The 21,936-nt window shown below is 41.8% G+C and overlaps 1 protein-coding gene across 1 annotated transcript in view; it reads left to right on the top strand.

The window, feature by feature from the left end:
- Nucleotides 1-21,936, top strand: part of CEP89 (centrosomal protein 89) — a 133,081-nt gene that overhangs the window by 52,670 nt on the left and 58,475 nt on the right. Inside the window, exons 14-17 of the mRNA XM_075073627.1 lie at nucleotides 450-630; nucleotides 2,860-3,027; nucleotides 4,565-4,706; nucleotides 18,163-18,252. Of these exons, the coding sequence (XP_074929728.1) occupies nucleotides 450-630; nucleotides 2,860-3,027; nucleotides 4,565-4,706; nucleotides 18,163-18,252 (581 nt within the window). The remainder of the gene's footprint in view (nucleotides 1-449; nucleotides 631-2,859; nucleotides 3,028-4,564; nucleotides 4,707-18,162; nucleotides 18,253-21,936) is intronic.

Raw genomic sequence — 21,936 nt, 5'->3', positions numbered from 1 at the left:
ATGTCTGCTATGTGGCCCGCTGGTAGTTCCACCCCATGTATATACGCACACACACTCTCCAAACAGTTCTCCAGTTTGCCTCAAATCTTCCAGGAAACTAACAAATAACCCCCCCTCTGCCCTGCCATAAGAACGTACACATGGAATTTCAGGTGGGTTTGTTGAGGTTTAGTTTTGGCCAAGGCAGAAGTTAGTGAAAATTCAGATATAGAACAAGGATTTTCTCTTTGTTCTTAACTGTGGATAAGACTAGCATCTCGCTAAACTGCTTGACAGATAGCAGAAGCCATAGGATAAAAGTGCAATACTTAATTTGACAAGTCAAGCAACAGTTGGTCCAGTGCTTAATGCAGCTATTAAATTATGTCCTATTGTTTTAATTAGAATTTTGACTTGATTTGTGGATTAGTTCTGTTGTGTCAACGGTTTTTTTTTCACTCCCCATGAAGTTTCAAAATTGACCAAACAGCTAATGGTTTTGGAAGCTAAGAAACAGAGCCAGGAAGAGGAGATATCAGAGAATCAGAAGCAGCTGAAGTCTTTATGCTCCACATGTGAAGAACTGAAAGCAAATCTGAATGGCAGAGTAACAGCAGAGGAGCATGTTGCTTTGGTAAATGCATTAAGAAGGTATGGGTATATATATACTATATACCAGGCGTCGGCAACCTTTCAGAAGTGGTGTGCCGAGTCTTCATTTATTCACTCTTATTTAAGGTTTTGCATGCCGGTAATACATTTTAATTTTTTAGAAGGTCTCTCTCTCTAAGTCTATAATATATAACTGAACTATTGTTGTATGTAAAGTAAGTAAGTTTTCAAAATGTTTAAGAAGCTTCATTTAAAATTTAAATTAAAATGCAGAACCCCCCGGACCGGTCGCCAGGACCCGGGCAGTGTGAGTGCCACTGAAAATCAGCTTGTGTGCTGCCTTTTGCACACATGCCATAGGTTGCCTAACCCTGCTGTATACAGACAAGTGGTGTGAAAGGCCCCGATCCTGCAAAGCATCCACATGAGCAGGCTCTTATACCCATACAGATCCCTTTGCTGCACCAGGACCCAATCACCAGTGTTCTTTTCCATCAAGATCCATATGTTATTAAGGTAGCTGGCAGAGTACAAAGAAGGTAGAGAAATACTATTTTAGAAAACTGTTAACTTAATTTTGTAGGTTGATAAAAACATAGGGGGAAATTCTGGTTCCATTGAAATCAATGGGCATTTTGCTATTCAGTTCACAGAACCAGGATTTCACCGATATTTATACCTAGATAAAACAGCATGTAAACTAAAACAAAAAACGCACCTTAGCCAAACAAACAAAAAAAATTCCTCCCAAGGGGAACATTTAAAAATTATATTTTTAGAAAACATATGTCATTACTGGTAACACTATGGACAATTAAAACTGAATTTAAAAATTCTAATATATTTTTGACTATTCCCATTGCTTGATTACATTTTAAAAATTCGCTTAACTTAGGTTTTCATGCCCTAGCACAAAGATGCAGAATTTGTATTGTAAATACGAAGTCTTTTTGTTATAAGAAAACTGCTTTATTGAAAATAAAATCATTCATATTAACATTTGTAATAACCTTAGAAGCTCTTTTCCTTATTTCTGAATTGTTTCCAAGTTCTTGTTCCCTTCTTTGGTGTCAAATGTATAAAATGTACTCAGATCTCAAACTGAAAACACTATTGTTCTCCATTTTCCACAATTTCAAATATGAGAGATCAGGACAAAACACTAAGCAATGCCAAGCACTACAGTACAACAGATTGGGAAAAACAAATCTGATATGTCAAGTAAATGTCCATCCCCATTTATAAAATCTTGAAAGTCTAGCAAGATACCACATAAAGAATAAACAAAAGTTAGCAATAAACATGTCATGCCCAACAGTTTATAATATTTCAGGTTGCCAACCCATACTCTAGGGGAAAGATACAGATAAACTTAACAGGTCCTAGGAGCACATCACTTTGATAAATCCAGTCTGATCAAACAACATGTCTGAATCAAACAAGCCTCTGGTGAAAAGTAAAAAGCTTTTACTTTTTTCTTCTGGTGCAGAAACATTTCTTCTCTTTCCATTCAGTAAGATTTAGTTTTTAATCATAAAAATGAAATATATCAGAACTTTTAATCCCTTCAATGTCTTGTAGTTTAAAGTGAATTATAGCTAACTAACCATCAGTGTGTTTTAAATTTATGTATCTCAGTTTCTCATAAAAATGCATGCTAAGCTATTTTAATGAACCGAGAACTGTTTTACTACCTCCTGCCTCCACCATGAAAATATGTTCATTGCTTGATGGCCTGTGATATTTTGTGGCATTATTTGAGTTTTAAAGGACATATTTAAGAGAGAATGTTAACTTTCTATCTCAGGTTGTCTAGAACTTAATTAATTACGTTTTATGACATTCAGCTGAGTTATTTTTGCTCAAGACTAGGTATGATGGAAATGTGTTAATCTCTTGGCATAGCATGTTTTTACCTTTGAGAGTAATCCATTGACATGGTTTCTGCACTGCTGGTCATGCAGTTTTAGTGGTGGTTATTTGATTTACCAGTAAAACCAAATACCAAGAAGAGGATACATTTTGACTATATAGCATACACATAAATCCTATTTAGAGCAGGGTTGCCAGTACACGTCTTTCCATTGAGTAATTGCATTGGCATTATGCTTTGTTGGCCATTTGACTTGTAGCAAAGTTTTTAACGTGTATCTTTGACACCTAAGTAAAATGTAAGCTAAACAATAATATACTGTCAAATATGTAACTTGTCCATTTTCTCAGTGAAGTAGATCTTTGATACCCATTTTATGTTGTCTTTTTCTGCAGTCAGTTACAACAGGAACAGGAAAAGCAAAGTGCTGAGATGGAAGATCTAATGGAAAGGCTAGCATCATTGCAAGCACAGAAAAAGAGCCTGCTCTTAGAGAAGAATGACCTAGTTGCTGAAAACAAGATCCTGGAAGCTGAGCTGAAAATGGCACAAAAGACAAATAGGTTTATCTATTTCCTTTTCTTCTTCATTTGGATATCTCCTTCCACCGACACTAACATTTTAAAAAACAAAGTAATATCTCACTGAAAAAATATTGTTGGCCCACGACTCCTACAGCCCTCTCCAGACACACAAAGTCTTATTGATGCCAATTAAGTATATTCTCTAAAATTTATTTGTCTTTCCAGTGAAATATGATTTAACTTCTGTATTACCTATACAGGCCTGATGTTTAATATGTTAGCCAAATAACTGTATAATTTTCATGTACAATTACCTGACTGCACTGAGAAAATGCATGTGAAAATTATAATTAGCCAATTATCTGATTCAGGTAAGCAATCACAGTAATTGTAGGCATATTGTGAAGCTAGAAATTAAGCCCAATATTCAAACATTTCACAAGTAAAAAGGGAATATTGTCATAGAATTTAAGTACCTACTTCAGTGCAGCAGGTATTATGCAGAACTATAAAAAACAACAAAAGTATATGTGTATCATCAACTTATAGTAGACTATTGCGGTGGACTGTGTGTAATGAACTGGACAGAATGTCAGAGAACCTAGGAAAATAATAAAATCTCCAAGATGTGAACAAATGAATTTAGGAAAAATATGCAAGACAAAGTATGGGTCAGATATGCTGGGTCTCATGCCGCGATGCTTTTTACAAGCACAACAGAACATGCAAAAATATGATCGGAATAATGTTATTTTGAAATGTTCATATTTTTTGAACCATCAGCTAAAAAAAAGTGTTGTAATTATTATAATGCTGGATTACCCTTGTATTGCACGGTGTGCAGCATGAATTTCTAGCTATCATGCATCACAGGATATTTCTTGGAATGATAATTTGTTATGATCACATGCTCCATCAAATCAGGAAAGAATACAAGGTCGTCACAGGCCATGATGCTTGTGGTAACCCAGGCATCCTGAGCCAGTTCATATCTGAAAAAATATTTGATTATTTTTTTAGGTCTTTGATAAAAGTAGATAAATTGTCAGATTGCATATGATGAGTTAATGAATAACAAACACTGGTAAATTATTCAATGTTATGGGAGCGTTTATTGTTCCATACTGAACAAACTTCTTTTATATGATACCTATGAGATAAAAATATTTCAGTGAACAAGAATTTTTTAAAATATTTATCATTCCAGGAGCATCTTTTTATATCCATGTAGTATGTTACAATGAAAACTTTCTATTTGCTGCTAGTCATTCAGATAGTTCAGTAGTAATCATTGCTTGAAACAAAACAGACAAAAATTAGAGGATATAGAGGTTTGGTCTTCCTGTAAACTGACAAAGATGATGTGTGATTTTTTTTTAATGTACTACGGTTAGATTATTGACCTTTTATATTTAAAATCATCTTGTTTCAGAATCTTTCCTTACATGTGATTTGACTCGTAAGACAGTACCGTTTAAAAGCTAATGTATGCACAAAAACAATGTTTTAAAATTGTTATATAGTAGTTTAGTGCTTAAAAATAAGATTTTCCTGTTTTTATCTTTATATTTTGTAGGAAATCACAGAAGAAAATATGTCTTCTGAAACAGCAGTTGGATGAAGCAATGGAAAAGGAAGTGGCAGCTCATCAGTACTTAGCAAATCTTATTAGCTTGGCAGAGAATATAACTCAGGAACGTGACCATCTTATACATTTGGTAAATTATTTAGGGATATTTCAGGTTTCCTTGTTTTATTATGAAAAAAAGAAAACAACTAACAATGAGGATTAATATTTCAAAATGTAATGGTTTATATCAGTGGTCACCAACCTGTCAATCGTGATGGACTGGTTGATCCTAGAGACTCTCCCAATCGATCACAATCTCCGGTGGTGCAGCGGGGCTGTGCTAAGGCAGGCTCCCTGCCTGCCCTGGTCATGCCGCTCCCGAAAGTGGCCAGCATGCCCCCGCAGCTCCAGGGAGGAGGGGTGTCCACGCAGTGCTCTTGCCTGCGAGCACCTCCCCCGCCGCTCCTATTGACCCAGAATGGGGAACTGTGGCCAATGGGAGCTGTTGGAGCAGTGACTGCAGAGAGGGGCAGTGCGCGGAGCCATGTCCCCCTGCTCCTTTGGGCCAAAGGGGCATGTTGGCCCCTTCTGGGAGCAGCGTGGGGCTCGGGCAGGCAGGGAGTCTGAGATAAGTGAGCCACCTGAGATAAGTGCTGCCTGGCGGGAGGCTGCACCCCAGCCCTGAGCCCCCTCAGGAGCCAGCACCCCATACCCCCTCCTGCAGCCCAACACTCAGCCCCAGCCCGGAGCCCCCTCTTGCACCCAAACTCCCTCCCACAAGCTTTTACCCTTCACTCCCTCCTGCACCCCAACTCCCTGCCCCATGCTCAGCCCAGAGCCCCCTCCCACACTGTGAACTCCTTGGCCCCATCCTAGAGTCCACACCCCTCCTGAACCCCAACCGCAGCCTGGTGAAAGTGAGTGAGGGTGGGGGAAGAGTGGGTGACGGTGGGAGGGGGGAAATGGAGTGAGCGGGGCAGGGCCTCGGGGAAGGGGTGGGGTAGATCCTGAGTTGCCCTTAAATTCAAAAAGTGATCTTGGGTGTAAAAAGGTTGGAGATCACTGTTTTAGGTGTGTAAACAGATTTGAGCACGTGGATAGAAAGAGCAAAAGAAGAGATTTTAATAGATTAGTGTTTAAAAGCAACTGTAATAATCCCAGGGACTATGATTAGAAATAATATAACAGACTTAATTAGAGTGAGAGTGGGGGACTGTAACAGTGTACAGTTAGTCAGAGTGTTGAATTATCCCAATCAAGGACTTGATGGGCCCAGTTTTGTAAACTGTGCACATGGAGATGAACCCACAAAATGTGCATGCAACTGTGCACCTACTTTTCACATACAGCATAATTTCTGGACAGTTACGCATTTCACTAGCCATTTACTTTTAAAGTAGCAGAAATTTGTGCTCATTTGTATATGCTCAGTTTAGAAAAATCAAGACACTGGTGTTCATCCAAACCTCCTCTCTTCCCCCTCAATTGGATTTAGTGTGTTTTAACTCTGAGGCATTGTTAAAGAAACTATATTTCTGAACAAACGATCTATGAAATGAATAAAAGCTAATATGGCACTCTAGATGACCGGTGTCCAGGTGGCCTGTGTAGTCCAGCTCTGGGCAAGACCCTGAAAACCCTGAAAACTTGATAAGCATTAGGACTCTAACGGTCGTGGAGAGCTCCTGATGATTTTTGTTCCGAAAGTAAAGAACATAACATCAACCCAATAAAGAAAACTAAAATGACAGTCATCCTAGCCGATTTTCTCAGTACAACTACTCTTCTATCCAAACCTAACTCCTTGTTACATAGATTTCCTAATTCCTGGAAGAGATGATCAGAGATTAAAAGTAGTTGGCTCAAATTTAACTCAGGAAAAAAGGTGGTTAGCAGAAAGGGAAAAACACTATAAAACCTATCAGTATTCTGAAGGCAGCACACCACAGATTATCTGGTGACAAGTCTCAGTGTCATGCTGGGCTTGTTTCTACACCTGGATATAGAGATTGCCACAATGATAGGGACATTAACCTGTCACCAGAGTTCTTAGAGGTTGACTCTGTCCATTCACATTCATAGGATGTGTTGGCAGTGCAGCTCACATTCTTGGTGCATCCCAGGAGTGGGAATGTGCAGTTCAAACAAGAATGCTGCCTTTCATTTTCAATTTGGCCAAGAAACTCTGCCCCCTCTATTCAGAAAGGGCCTAGCCACTTCGGAGCTAGATTACTGCACCAATAAAACTGATACAGCCTCTGTCATTGCACAAACTAGATGTGATTTGCAGCAGTGCACCTGATATGCAAGAAAGACTAGTGTGAATACATCTAGGGATGACCAGATTTCCTGATTTTATAGGGACAGTCCCAATATTTGCGGCGTTTTCTTATATAGGCTCCTATTGTCCCCGCCCCCATCCCAATTTTTCCACGGTCTGGTTAGCCAATTTTGCAGTCTGGTTCCCAAAATACATCATTCCTTTTATTTTTTTTAACTCCATATACTTCACAACAGAATTAAGTTCTGATTGTACTCTAAAATGTTCTTTATGAATTGGAACCAAGATATTCTTTGACTACTTGCTCATGACCATTCCAGGCTAGGTGTTTGCGTGATGTATCCACTGTTGCTGGAGATTTTTCCCGTAGTGATATCCGTTGGGCCGGCTCTAGTGCCTTCTGGAGTCATGCGCATATGCACCGGTGTAAGGGGTGTCACTGGCCCTGTATCCTCTTAGTTCCTTCTTACTGCCCATGATGGTTACTGGAATGATCCTTTTTGCTGTGGCAAGGGTTCTTTAACCGTGGTTGGACTCTTCTCTGTTTGTAGTTATTGTAGTTAGCGTGTATAGTTCTTATTGTTAAAGAATATAGTAGTGTGAATAATTAGCCCCTGTCATTGAGAGACTCTTTGCCCCAGGGTTCTCAGGGCTTCTTGCGGCAAACATATGTCAGTGAGTGACCCACACACCAGCTGTTTAAAGTGTCTGTCCTTTACTTGGGTTTCCCACAAAGTGCCAGATCTGTAGGCACTTGAGACCTTGCACCAAAAAAAAAAAAGAAAAAAAAAGACTGGGACATTAGGCTAATGGCTTTCCTTATAGAGGCTGACAGCTGTCTGACCTGTCTCGTAGCAGAGCTGCTCCGAATTGGTACCAGGCACTTTGATATCTATGTGAAGTGCTTCCTTGGCACCATATTCTTTCTGGCACCGTTCTCCATCTCTGGTGCCAAGGAAGAAGCACAAAAGCAGCGCACCAAGAGAGGGCGCTCGCTGGTGCAGAAGAGGAACAAGTCAGTGTGCCGGCCCATTCTGCCTCCCCTGAGCCAGAGATGGCACTGTCAACTCTACCTAGAGCTTTGAGTCTAGTGCGAGATCCTCTGCTGACCCTGAAAGCTGCTGCAGTGCCAGCAGTCCAACGGTCCCCTTGGCCCTGGAGGCTTTCCAAGTGGTGAATAACGTCGTCTCTCTTCCAATCTCGTTGACTCCAAGGGGGCACTTGCTAGCCCAAGCAACTGGAAGCATTGGGCTCCTTCCCAGGCAATCCTGGCTCTCTCTAGGATAAGCCTACCATGATCCTGGCAACACGGTCATGGACTCTTTGGCGTTCCTCATAATCCCAGAATCATGTGGAGACAGAAGTGGGTACAGATCCAGCCATGGTCCCTGAGAAAAGACTCCTCTCCAGAGTCCGAAGGAGAATCTTTTGCTCCACCCAGGGCATATCACCAATATCCAACCTACGTGCCACCGGACTTTGGTGCCAGTACCTGTCCAGCAGGTCTCTGGCTGAAGCAGTGGCCATACCGTAACCCTCAGGGTTTCCCGCAATGTGGGACCCCTCCTCCTGCTGCTCTTATTCATACAGCTCTGCAGATCTGCAGATATCAGCTTGAAATCGGTGGGTCATTTTTGCGGATCAGATGCAGATACAAATTTTGTATCTGTGCATAGCTCTATACGGTAGCTTTGGAGAAACAGACTATCACTCCTTCCTACTTGGCACCAGATCCCGACTCTGGCACCTATCCAAGTGCCAACATCCAGGAGATGACTCCAGTGGTCAGGGTTGAAGTGGAAGAAGAGAAAGAACCCTCTCCTCTGGTGCAAGCTGCCTCCTCCTCTGACAAGACTGTTGCAGGGCCCAGTAGCCTGTTTCTGCAAGATTATTTCAGGTTCCATCAGGACCTTTTCAAACAGGTCATGGCAAACCTGGGTCTAGAGATAGAAGAGCTCAAAGAGTCAGCACACAGTTTCATTGACATCCTGGATGCCAGCACCCTCCACCATGGCCTTGCCCATCAGTGAGGCAATGATGGGAGCAGTCAAAGCCCTGTGGAAAACTCCTTCTCTGCCCTCCCATCTCAAAGAGGGCAGAGAAAAAGTACTGTGTACTGGCGAGTGGGTTTGAATACCTGAACTTGCAGCACCCCATCCCCAGGGACCCTGATGGTCACTACAGCGAATGAATGGGACAGGCAGAGCCAGTTAAGCGCTACCCTGAAACAAAGACGCAAACAGACTAGATCTTTCGGAGGGAAAGTTTATTCAATGAGTAGCCTTCAGCTATGTATCTTCAACCAGCAGACATTGCTGAGGAGATACAATTTTAATCTTTGGGACTCTGCATATACATTTAAAGACTCACTGCCACATGAGTTGAGGCGGGAGTTCACTGCCCTCCTGAAAGAGGGTAAGAATGTAGCCAGGATCTCCAATCAGGCAGTTCTGGGTGCGGATCTGGGCAGTCAGGACAATGCCCTCAGCCATCACCATGAGGTGGTTCTTGGCTCCAGTCCTGTGAACTCCCAGAAGAGGTCCAACAATCTGTCCAGAACCTCCCCTTTGAAAGCTGCTCTTTTTTTTGGAACAGACAGACATGAGGCTGGATGTCCTGAAGGACTCGAGGGCCACCCTGCAGTCCTTAGGCCTTTATACCCCATCAGCTTCCAGGAAGCACTTCAGGCCCTAGCAGCCTCCTTGGTTCTCTACACCTCCAAGACAGGAGCCCTACAAGAGAAAAGGGAGAGGTTACAAATGGCGCCAACCTCTCCTGTCCAACGTCAGCCTCCCAGTGAGGATCTCACAGATACTTGGGCGGGCCAATGCATGCCTTTTGAAGGTGTGCCTGAGGGCACAGTACCAGTCACATCTCAAATCAGTCTCCCCTTTTATTTTCGGACTGTCTATTGCTCTTCAGCCCTGCATGATAGTTCATAATGTCAGATCATTGGGTCCTGCACACAATGACAACCAGTTATACCTTGCAGTTTCTTTGCACCTCTCCCACCCCATGCCTCTTCAGGGACCCTTCTCCTTGTCCAGAGGTGCAATCCCTTCTATGTGTGGGGGCTGTGGAGGAAATTCTTCAAGACTTGAGAGGGAAAGGATTCTACTCCCAGTATTTCCTAATCCTGAAGGCCGAAAAGGGGGCCTCTGGCCCATTTTGGACCTATGTTGCCTCAAAAGATATCTCAAGAAACTGAGGTTCCACATGATCTCCCTGGCCTCCATCATTCTCTTCCTGGATCCAGTAGACTGGTACTCTGTCCTTGACTTAAAGGATGCTTATTTTCACATCTCTATCTTCCATGGCCACAGAAGATTTCTGAGGTTTGTAGTGGGTCAACACCGTTATCAATTCACTGTTTTACTCTTTGGCCTACTAGCAGCCCCGGGCCTTCAGGAACTGTATGGCGGTCATAGCAGCCTACCTCAGGCGACAGGGTGAGTCTACCTGTACCTCAACTGGCTGATCAAAGGCCACTCATAGGCCCAAGTGCAGAACAGCATCAGCACAGTCCAAGCTACCTTCAGAGCGCTGGGCCTGCTGGTAAATGAGCAAAAGTCAACTCTGGTCATGGTTCAGAGAGTAGAATTGATCAGAGCAGTTCTCGACTTGATCCAAGCCAGGGCCTCTCTGCTGGATGTCTGATTCTGGATCATGTCAAATCTGATATCCAAGATCACGGTCCACCCAATCACAAGTGCTCAGGTCTGTCTCAAGCTATTGGGACATACGGTGGCATGTACTTACATGGTACAATATACAAGTCTGTGCCTCAGGCCCCTCCAGATGTGGCTAGCATCAGTTTACTCCTCAAGCAGACTTCTACCACTTAGACTCAGTACTCATGGTCCAGCCTCTGGTCCTTGCTTCCCTGGACTGGTGGAAAGACCCAAAATCATTAATGAAGGGGGTATCCTTTATTGCCCCATAACTGTATCCTTTATTGCCCCATAACTGTTAGTAGCCTTAGGCTCAGACACATTAGACCTAGGGTGGGGAGCCCACCTCAACAACCTCAAGACTCAGGGCCTCTGATCCCAAGAACTCTCCCTGCACATCAACATCAGGGAACTTGTTTCAGAGTAGTAGCTGTGTTAGTCTGTATCCGCAAAAAGAATAGGAGTACTTGTGGCACCTTAGAGACTAACAAATTTACTTGGTTAGCCAAGTGTTTCTTCCCCAGATCTCAGGCAAAGTGGTGCAGGTCCTGACAGACAACACTTAATCCATGTTGCTTGCTCCTCTCCCCACTTCCCCTCACTGGCCTATTCTTTGCTCAGCAAATAAGAATGCAAGGGTGTATCTGGTAGAGCCAATAGCGGGGCTGGGAGCTTCTGCAGCACTTTTTCATTCCTGAAATAAACATGCTCAGGAAGTGATGGGAGGAAGGAAGCTCTTAAAATTTATGCTTAGGGTGGAAGATGCTGCAGATTTCATCATGATCTGCCCCTCACCTTCACATGTCAACATGTAAAAAAAGGCCTTTTGCTTGTAAGGCAAGCCCTTTGTGACACCAATCGATAGGAGGCTGCTCAGATGGGGAGAGTGATGCTGCTTCAGGCATATTCAGGGGATAAATTATCCTCACAGACAGCCAGCTTTGGACGTTTCAGTCTGCAAGAGCAGCACTTCAGAATAGACCACCTGTAATCTTTTCCTGCTGCGAAGAAACAAATGTGTGTTATCACCACCACAAATATTGTTTGTTACACTTAAAACGTTCACAATTTTTTTCCAAATCTCTAATTTTGTAGTGAATTAGCAGTACCCCAGTGTGGCCATTTATTTTGCCATTTAGTGCCACTAGTCTGTGGGAATCTCTCTTTTGCCTACACTGTTTTTTTGCCTACACTGGGTCAGGTCTATAGACTGTGATACAGAAACACTGATTCCTCTGTGAATGCCTGGATTTTACCAAATCTTCCCAGAGTGGGATTGCACTTTTCTAGGACCTTTTCCCAGAATACTTTTTGAGAAGCTGTGTCCCCTCAACTGCTGCCCTCAAGCAGCCATTTTGGAGCTGTCTGCTGTATCTCCTTCTCTTCCAGCAGGTAAGTATTCATATCTCCTGTTATACCTTCACTTGTACATTTCTGAGGGGACGGCAGAGTCTCGCAAGCTTGAGTATCATCTGTGAATTTCATAGCAGTGATGTTTACTCTCACCAGTCCTTACAGCAACACACTAGAAATCTCCTTCCAATTTAATCCTTTGTATTTATTGTAACTATTTGTATAAGCCCTTCAGTGAACATAAACCCAAGCCATTCTGAACAATTTGTAAGATTTGGCTGCCAAAATTTGTTTGTATAGATCCATGCTGCTAACATCCAAACTTGTGTATCTGATATCTGTGTCAGGGCTCCAAAACTGATACCTCAAGGCTGGGGATTGTCGCTATCTTGCTGTATTATCTGCTGATTGTTCCAAACTTACATATAAAACTTTAAAATGTATCTTTAATTAGTGTTTATATATATGTATATATATATATATATTTTTTTTCTCTTTCTTTCTTTATATAGGAATTAGATACTTTGCTCCTTCTGGCTATTTTTCCAAGTTATCATCTGCAAAAAAAACCTAGCGTTTTCGGATGCCTAAGTAGCCCCTTAAATCATAGTTAAAGTTGCTTCTCCTCCCAAAATCTGAAATCGCCCCCTTGGCCTGCTCAGAACAGGTTTGACAGGTCTTTCTAAGTAGTAGAAAGCCTTTCACCAGGGCTTCCTACTTGGCTACGTAGAAACGTTTCACTTGCTGGGCCTCCGAATGGGATCTCTCTCCATCCTGTTCTTCTCTTCAGTCTATCTTGGACTGTGTTTTCCACGTAAAGCAGCAAGGCCTGGCACTCTCATCTATTAGAGTTCATTTGGCAGCCATCTCAGCCTTCCACCCTCCAGTGGATGGCAGATCATTATTCTCTCATGAGATGATGGTCCAGCTTCTCTAAGGGCTGGAAAGACTACCCTTAGGTTTGCGAACCAACTCCCCCAGGACTTTAAACCCGGTCCTGTCGAGGCTCACTGACCCCCCCCCCCTTCGAGCTGTTAGCATCGTGCTCCCTCCTGCTTCTCTCCTGGAAGGTCTTTATGGTGGCAATCACCTCGGCCAGAAGGGTCTCTGATCAAGGCCCTTACATCAGAATCATCTTAGATGGTGTTCAAGGACAAGGTCCAACTGCACCCTCATCCTGCCTTCCTACCAAAGATGGTGTCACAGTTCCACAACAACCAGGTCATTTTTCTAAAGCCTCACGAAAGCTTAGAGGAACATCAGCTTCATACATTGGATGTTAGGTGGGCCTTTTATATTGAGAAAATTAAGCCCTTCCATAAGTCCACACAACTCTTTGTAGCAATGGTGGAAAGGATGAGAGGGCTACCTGTGTCAACCCAAAGAATCTCATCTTGGATAACTGCTGGTATACGAGCTTGCTACAAGCAGGTGAATGTTCTGTCTCTGGCCATCTTTACTACACATTCCACAAGAACCTAGGCTTCATCATCAGCGTTCCTTGTGCAGGTAACAATACGGGACATCTGCAGAGCCGTAATCTGGTCGTCAGTTCATACTTTTGCATCCCACTATGCCATCACCCAACAGGCCTGTGACAATGCCAGTTTCGGGAGAGCAGTGTTGCAGGCAGCACATCAATGAACTCGGAGCCCATTTCCTGGGATACTGCTTGTGAATCACCTTGCATGGAATGGAAACGAGCAGGCACTCGAAGAAGAAACAATTACTAACCTTTTGTAACATTTGTTCTTAGAGATGTGTGGCTCATGTCCATTTCATGACCCACCCTCCTATCCTTCTGTTGGAGCTACCTGCAAGAAGGAACTGAGGGGGTGTGGGCCCAGCAGCACCCCTTATACCAGTGAATATGCGCACGACTTCAGAGGGCACTAGAACCAGCCCAGTGGATACCACTAAGGGAAAATTCCCAGGCAACAGTGCACGCGGTGTGAACACACCTATCGTGGAATGGATAGGAGCAACACATCTCAAAGAACAGTTACAAAAGGTCAGTAACAGTTCTCTCCCCCTCACCCCCTACTGCCCAGAGACTGTCTCACATTCCACAACCCTTTAAGACAACTACAACTCTACACAGACAAAGTAGCTGGAAAGGCCCCTTCTTAGATTACTGGGCGTTGAGGTTAGAGTATTCTTGGTGACAGGACCCCAGCTATGGACATTAAACAATATGAAGTCACAAGGTGGAGACCTACATATGAGAGCCCTTAGGGAGATCAGTTGCTTGATACTACTCCCTTTGATAGTTCTCAAGATCCCTTCTCACAGTTGCTAGGGCCCTTTGCAACCTTCCACGCCCCTTTCTACATAATGAAATGGACGTAACTGTCACTTCCTCCCCCTCCCCTCGTTTTGGGTCACCTGTAAGTTCTGCTGACATTTTAAAAACAAGCATTGGAAATGTATTTTCTTAATAAATTGAAGAATTAAAGTTACAGTTACAATTAGAGAACAATTCTGTGCCTGCAGCAAAAACTGACAATGAAATTCACTGTAGAAAAGTTGATTTGAGTCTAAGTCTGGATATCAACTTTAAGGTTACTTAACAGCTGAAGACTTCTCCCTACAATATTTAATAGTTAATTTAAGGTGGCCAGTGGAATTGTATGTGTGAAATTAAAGGTGGTTTTATTTACACATACAAATATTACTTTGGTTACAGTAATTCAATTGTGTGTGTCCTACAGGCACTTTCATAAAAAAAGTGTTTTGATACTTATCATACTTCGAGTGGCAGGAAAAATGCCCATACTAAAAACAATTTCTGATGTTTTATCACATTTGACATGAGAGCAATTCAAACAGTTAATAGGAAAGCAATCTTGTAATCAATGAATATTTGTTTGGTCCCTATTGCTCCTTCCCATGGAAGAGCCTTTGGGGAGAGGAAAAAGGTTTCCCTTGCAAACTTTTCCTCAAATTGTTCTATTATGGAGACAGGTCTCTTTGCTCACCCATAGAACAAACAAAGTGGTCTTATCTAGTTTTCCTGCTGATTCACTATCCCCTCAAATAATAGAACTCTATGCCTTTATGCTCTGGGATCCCTAGCATTCACTTCTGATTCAGAAAGAGTGGCTCCATTGGAGCTGTGGTTCCCAGACTTCCTCCACCAGCAGTGCTGCTGGAAATGACGATTCCACAGTGCCAAATAGGAGCTACAGAAAAGCAAATGTAATTTGGAGGTTGGGTTAATGGTTTTGCAGATTTCCTTCAGCAGTTATGAGTGTGTGTAATGGTCCAAAGAGTTACATTTCCACTAGCTTGTCTCATTCCCACACACAGAAAGGAAGAGATTAATGCGTAGAGGAATCTAAGGGAAAACAAGCTCCCCCCTAGCATTTGCCCGATGGCTCCAATCCTGCAAGTACACACACACAGTTAGCTTTATTGTTTGCAGGATCAGGCCAGTATTCTAGTAAAAATCAAATTGTAATATAAAAGGGTAGTAACAAATTATTTAAAACAGTTTTGTCTGAGTAATAGTGGTAAGCTATAATCCAGTATTAGCTGTCAAAAAACATTCCTTTATTTTATGATGCAGGTGCCACATACTAAGTCAAAATGTCATTCAGTGACGGAGCACAAAGCTCATATTTTTGTGATGCTGGTGAGTTTTGATTTTCTGTGAAGGGAGTTGTTTCTCTGGAATAGACAGGAGTGATGTGTATACTTCACATGTAGTCAAGCATCACTAATTCTAACCCAGTTATTTTTCTTTTGAATACTGTCAGTGGATTTAAGAGTTTATCTTCTTAAGGGGTTTAAGATCTTTTCATATTTGCAGTCTATTCAATTTTTTGTTTTCTTTTAGATCTGTGAGTGAACTTAGTGTTTACAAAAAAGTGATGGATTCATAACAGTGAACTGAGCCAACCATATAGTATGAAGGCAATGCATTACTTCCCCATGCATCTCTGTACTTCAGACCTGACCTCCTGCTATTTCAAGGGCTCTTCTCAGTTCAAGCAGTTCAAAGTGCCAGTAAGGAGTCTCAAATGTTTTCCAACCAATACTGACCATTTAGAGTAGTGGTTCTCAAAATTTTTTTTCTCTCTTTTTTTTTACTGGTGACCCCTTTCACATAGCACGCCTCTGAGTGCAACCCCCCCTTATAAATTAAAAACATGTTTTTATATATTTAACACCATTATGAATGCTGGAGGCAAAGCAGGGTTTGGGGTGGAGGCTGACATCTCGCGAGCCCCCACATAATAGCTTCATGACCCCTTGAGGGGTCCCAACCCCCAATTTGAGAACTTCTGATTTAGAAGGCCGTACTGGCTGATTTTAACTCCTCAAGGTAGCAGAAGTTATGTATCCTTTATGCAATTGGACAGCCCTCTCGGGGGACTGGGCCCCAGATCTGTACTAGCAGAAGCTTGCCCAGATCCTGCATGACTCAAGCCCAATCACTACAAATATAGAATTAGTAGAGTGCTAGGGAGTTGTTTTTCTGCATCTCCTGCTTTTCTCATATATTATTAATTTATTCCAGTAGTTTTGCAATAAATATTAAGTCTGAAAATTATAGGAGGCCTTTACGTTACATACGACTACAAACTCAGTTCACTGACATTTAGACTCCCCTCAGGATGAAATATGAGCATGAAAGCAAGTAATCCTTTTGAAGTCAATGAACTGAGTGCACAGGATTTTTTTTTATTCTCAGAGCAATAATGAACTACTGCCACAGTTAGTTATTTTCACTGAGTTTTGGGGCATGGTTGGTGCCACCAATGTGTCAACATTTTTATAAGAAATCTGTATTTTTCAGAGGGTGTAAAAACTGGGGTAAAAATGTTCCTCTATATAGGTCTCAGCCTAAAACGATTGTATAAAAAGTGATTTTAGTAGAGCAGTGCCAATTTACATAAGCTGATGATCTTGTCCAGTATTATTTTAAAAATAGGTTCCTCTTTGCATGGCTTGTGCACATTTCAACTTTTGTGCTCACTCTGAGAATGTGAAGGATTGGAAGAAACCTATGAGTGTGAATGTGCACAGGTCATCTCACAGAACTCTAGTTACAGGTGAGTAACCTTCATCTACTGAATAAAACACATTTTCCTACCATTTTTGTTGTGTGTACTGTATATGAATATTATAACAGCAGTATAGTCTAATTAGTGTGACTAGCTCTGAAGAAGTATTCTGAAGGAAGGGTAGTGATTCCATAGTCAAGGTTCTAGCTGTTTTTTTCCCAATTATATAAGCCTGATTTTGCCCTCAGCCTCCATCAAAAAATATCCTTTGTACCTAGAATCCCATATATCTGATCTCTAGCCAGAGGAGAATCTGGAGAGGGTGTAAGGAGGTGAATTTTGAGGTTAATTAGTCATGACACTTCTGAGAAACAGCACTTTGAAAAATAAGATACATTTCACTTATTGATTTGTTTGTAGAAATCTTTTTAAAAGGTGGTGTAGAAACTTGACATATATTATTGTCAATAGTTGTGGATGAAACTTATGAATTCTTATTTCTCAAGACTCAAAAAAGGCATAAGGATTGACACAGATACAATCACTGCCTAGAAAACTGTCCAACCCTGATTTAACATGACTGCACAAGTGCAGGTCAGAAACAGACCAGTGTGGGGGAAGAGGGAAGGGAAGGATAGAGTGACAGTAATGAGGCATGTATGCATTTTGATAGTTTGGTTCTTTCCCCTTTTAATTACTATTGATTGGTTACGTTTCTTTTTTGCTTGTCGTAGTCTTCATAGAAATAGGTCTGTAAGAGAGATTTGAATGTGGCACAGGAAGTGGCTTGGTGAATAAGTTTCAATAGGGCATTACAAGCATAGCAGATAAGATGGATGATAGCATGGAAATGCTTGTGGAGCATGCAAGAAAGGGAAATAATATTTACAGATACTTCCCATACAAGAAAGTAATGAGAAATTACTAATATTTATGATGTCTTTTGACAGCCTCAGTGTAAGGTAATACAAAGAATATATTCAGAGAAGTCCCTTTTGGGTAATTCTGTCTCTTCGTATAACATTGCCCATTTTATCAGCATCTTAGGTCTGCCTCTCCTCTCTCCAAAAACTGCAACTGTAGGCTTTGTGAGACATGCTTCCTTTTAGAAATGCCAGCAAGACATTTTCAAGTTAGGTATATGATAGACTTGTATAGTAAATGCCATTCATACCCAAAAAAGGTGTCATGATGGTAAAACAGCACTTTAAAACAATATTGTGCTCTTTCTCCTTTTCTTACATATATCAGAAAACAAAACCTACATTCATCTACCTATTATGTTTGCAGGCCAAATGCTTGGAAAGTGAGAAGCATGGAGTTCTAAACAAAATAATAGAAGGGAATGTACGCTTAGGAAGATTAGAAGAGAAGGTTCGGGTAAGTAGGCTTTGTAAATCAAATATTAATTACCATTTCATATCTATTACAAGTTGCTTTTTTTAAAAAAAAAATCAGTACTTAATCCAATATAGCAGTATATTTTTGTAAGAACATTTTATGGATATTTTTTAGAATGGATTTTAGAAGATAATGGGATTTTTAGCATATTTTACACTGCACTGCTTTCTATATACAAACATAGTGTTCTGATGATTTGTAGGAGCTATTGCAGGTTGTAGAATGGTAACAACAGACATTTTATTCATATTTATTTTATAGGATATATCCCAACCCTTTTCTTTGTACCTTTTAAAAAGTCTGTAATAATGGGGAAAATTGAAAAATATTCTCAATCTAGAGTTTATTAATATTAGAATTACAAGTATTGAGATGCATATACAGCAACTGTCAAAGTGCATTCAGATGACTATAGCGTTGTACCTCAATTTCAGGGAATTTGGACATATCCAAAGATTTAACCTAATTCCAAAACACAGTTACACTCTTATCTACCACACTGCTCCATTTGTAGAGTAATTAAGTCAGAAATTTAAGTAACTGGGTGCCCTAACTTGGTAGTATTTGTAGTGAAGACGGGTCCTAAGTATGTTGTCTAAAGTATACAAATAGTCAGCTATAAAAAGTATATAGTCTTTACCATGTATCTCTTATTAATTTTTGCATTTCATTGCAATTTAATGGCAAACTTGGGTGAATTATATTTTAATTCTTTAGTACATTCACAGTTTTAACCTGTCTGATGCTACAGAAATTGTGTTTAAATATTTATACAACCCAGTGGTTTTTTCTATAGCACATACAGTTTCTTAACAAGTTTCTTCTTATATGTACAGTGAGATTTGATAGGATGGGATCAAGAATCTGCATTGTCAAGTTAGTTTTTTTTGGCAAATCAATCAGTGGTAAAAACCAGAACCCCAAGACCCCACGTTTATCTTACTCACACATTCTGTTACTTATTGGGTTCTTCATTGGTAATTATTGTTTTTCTTAAATAACTGAAAACTTCTGTTGAGCTTTTAAGTCTTTTCCAATCTATTTTAAAATAAAGTCCACACAACCCTTCCTTCAGTTTGACTCTGTTAACAAAGAAATTAGCAATAACAGAGCAGAGTTCAGCTTAGCCTTCTCCCTAACCATGGCTGCTCCTCGGGTCTCTATTTCAGGCTATTGAGCCCATATGCTAGACTCTGAGGCCTGGTCTACACTGGGGGCGAGATTTGAGGGGAGGGGAGGGAAATTGATCTAAGATATGCAACTTCAGCTACGAGAATAGCATAACTGAAGTTGACGTATCTTAGATCGAATTAAAATGACTTACTTGGCGTCCTCGCGGCGCGGGATTGACGGCTGTGGCTCCCCTGTCGACTTTGCTTCTGCCTTTCGCAGAGCTGGAGTTCAGCAGTCGACGGGAGAGCGATCGGGGATCGATTTATCATGTCTACACGCGATAAATTGATCCCCGATAGATCGATCACTACCTGCCGATCTGGAAGGTAGTGTAGACATGCCCTTACTGTGCTAGTTGCCTCTACTGTGAGGGAGTCTGGGTGTTAGCTCTCTAATGCCACCAACATGTCAGCCCCTCAAGCACTCTCCTCCAGGCTATCCCAGCCTTGTCTTTACCTTGCAGGTTAACAATAGGTGCAGTCCAGTCCCTGAGTCCCCTTGAAGCATTCTGCTGTGACATCCAGCCCCTAACACTGGCTACTCACAGATCCTCTGCTCCCAAATGAACAGTGTATCCCTGTTTAGTAGTGGCTCTCACCGTTTCCAGACTACTACTGTACCCCTTTCAGGTATCTGATGTGTCTTGCATACCTGTGACAGGGTGTGACTCACCACACTAGCGCCTTCTGCTGGTCATTCTGTAGATCAGCTCCACAGATCAGTATGCCAACTCTCGGTGGTGTCTCGCCTACCATCATTTCCAGTCCTGGACCCATGTTGCTCCAGAGACCGCGGCGTCCTCTTCAGGACACAGCCCTCCAACTGTGCCACACTTTGTGCTCCCCCTTTCCGGGGGAATGTACTGCAGTCCAGTGGTCCAGCACTTCCTGAGCGGTAAGTGGGAATGAGGGGGAACCTAGGCCTGGCCATTACTCGAGGTCCCAGCGCAGGGACCCTGTAAATGGCAGCAACGCACTGCATGGCCTCCAACCTCTCAGTCTACTTCACTGGGCCATTTCCCCACAGCCCCAGTACCTTCTCCACCCTTATCTCAGGGCCTCAGCATGCCATCTTAGCAGTCAGCCAGGAGCTCACTCTCACTCCTGCTCTGTCCAAGGTGCTAGCTTTCCTCCTCCTACAAAACAGTAAGGTCTCCCTCTTTGAGCGCAAAGGAGCAACTGAACTTGCTCTGCCCTGCAGCTCCTCTTATATGGGCCTTCCTGGCCATTATTGGCTGCTTTTTGTGCAGCCATCGTAGGACTCTATTAACCCCTGACAGGCCAGTGTGGGGGAGGTGCTCCATCACAGTACCCGCAAGTTACACCTCACTTAAAAACTACTTACTTACAAAATCAGACACAAAAATACAAAAGTGTCACAGCACACTATTACTGAAAATTTGATTATTCTCATTTTTACTACATAATTATAAAATACATCAACTGGAATATAAATAATATACTTACATTTCTGCATATAGTATATACAGCAGTCTAAACAAGTTGTTGTCTTGTCATGATATTTTAGTTTGTACTGACTTCACTAGTACTTTTTATGTAGCCTGTTGTAAAAACTTGGCACATATCTAGATGAGTTGATGTACCCCTGGACCTTTGCACAATTCCAGGGTTACAGATATCACTGATTAAGAGCCACTGCCTTAAATCACTACTTCTGGATAATTCACAGCGCTTGAGAGCATTTATAATAAAACAAAAGGTTTATTTAAGAGAGAATAGAGATTCCACTAAAAACAAGGGAGAGTGATGGAAACAAATAGTTACAGTTTTGCAAAGGCACCTCCTTCTCCTTGCTGGGCATGGCATTTCTCCCTCTGGCAGTGGGGGAGCTTGAAGTAAATTAGACCCACTCTGGAGAGTTTTTATTCCTCACTTGGCTTTTTATTCTTCCATATTTACAAGGTGGGCCTCAGGGTAGGTCCAGGGAGTACTTTTCAGCCAAATAAAAAGAAAAGTTCATAACACAAAAAAGGGAATACCTTTCTCTCCCCCCTTTCTGGGGTGTTGTCTTGTTATGAAGGCACTGTGTGCCAATCCTTCTCCAAACAGTCCATTAGAGTGGTTGCTTCCCATATATGGAGGAGAGCAGCTTTGTACTCAGGAGAAGCCTTTTGTCCCAGTGCACTTTAATCTCCCATCTCTCCTCCCTCTCTTGTACCAGAAAAGGGTTTTTTCACAGTCACAGGCACCCCTTATTTGGACTTAGTTGTCCCTAGTTTACCTGAGGTAACATTTCAGCTCATGGGGAAAAGGAACTTTACCATTCTAAGGACAGTATACCTGCCTTCCACAACTCTCTTACAGCTGTCTGGTTTGACTTTGTCACACAATGCAAAACAAAATCATATCACACACACTAGGCCCAACACTTAGGCCAGGTCTACACTGCGACTTTAAATCGGTTTAATGGCCGATATACCGATTTAACGCTGTATCCGTTCACACGACGTCGTCATTAATATCGAGTTAA

This window comes from Chelonoidis abingdonii, chromosome 19, assembly GCF_003597395.2.
Source record: "Chelonoidis abingdonii isolate Lonesome George chromosome 19, CheloAbing_2.0, whole genome shotgun sequence".
NCBI classification, from domain to species: domain Eukaryota; kingdom Metazoa; phylum Chordata; order Testudines; family Testudinidae; genus Chelonoidis; species Chelonoidis abingdonii.
Note: the sequence above shows the minus strand (reverse complement) of the source record. Positions and strands in the feature narration are given on the sequence as shown.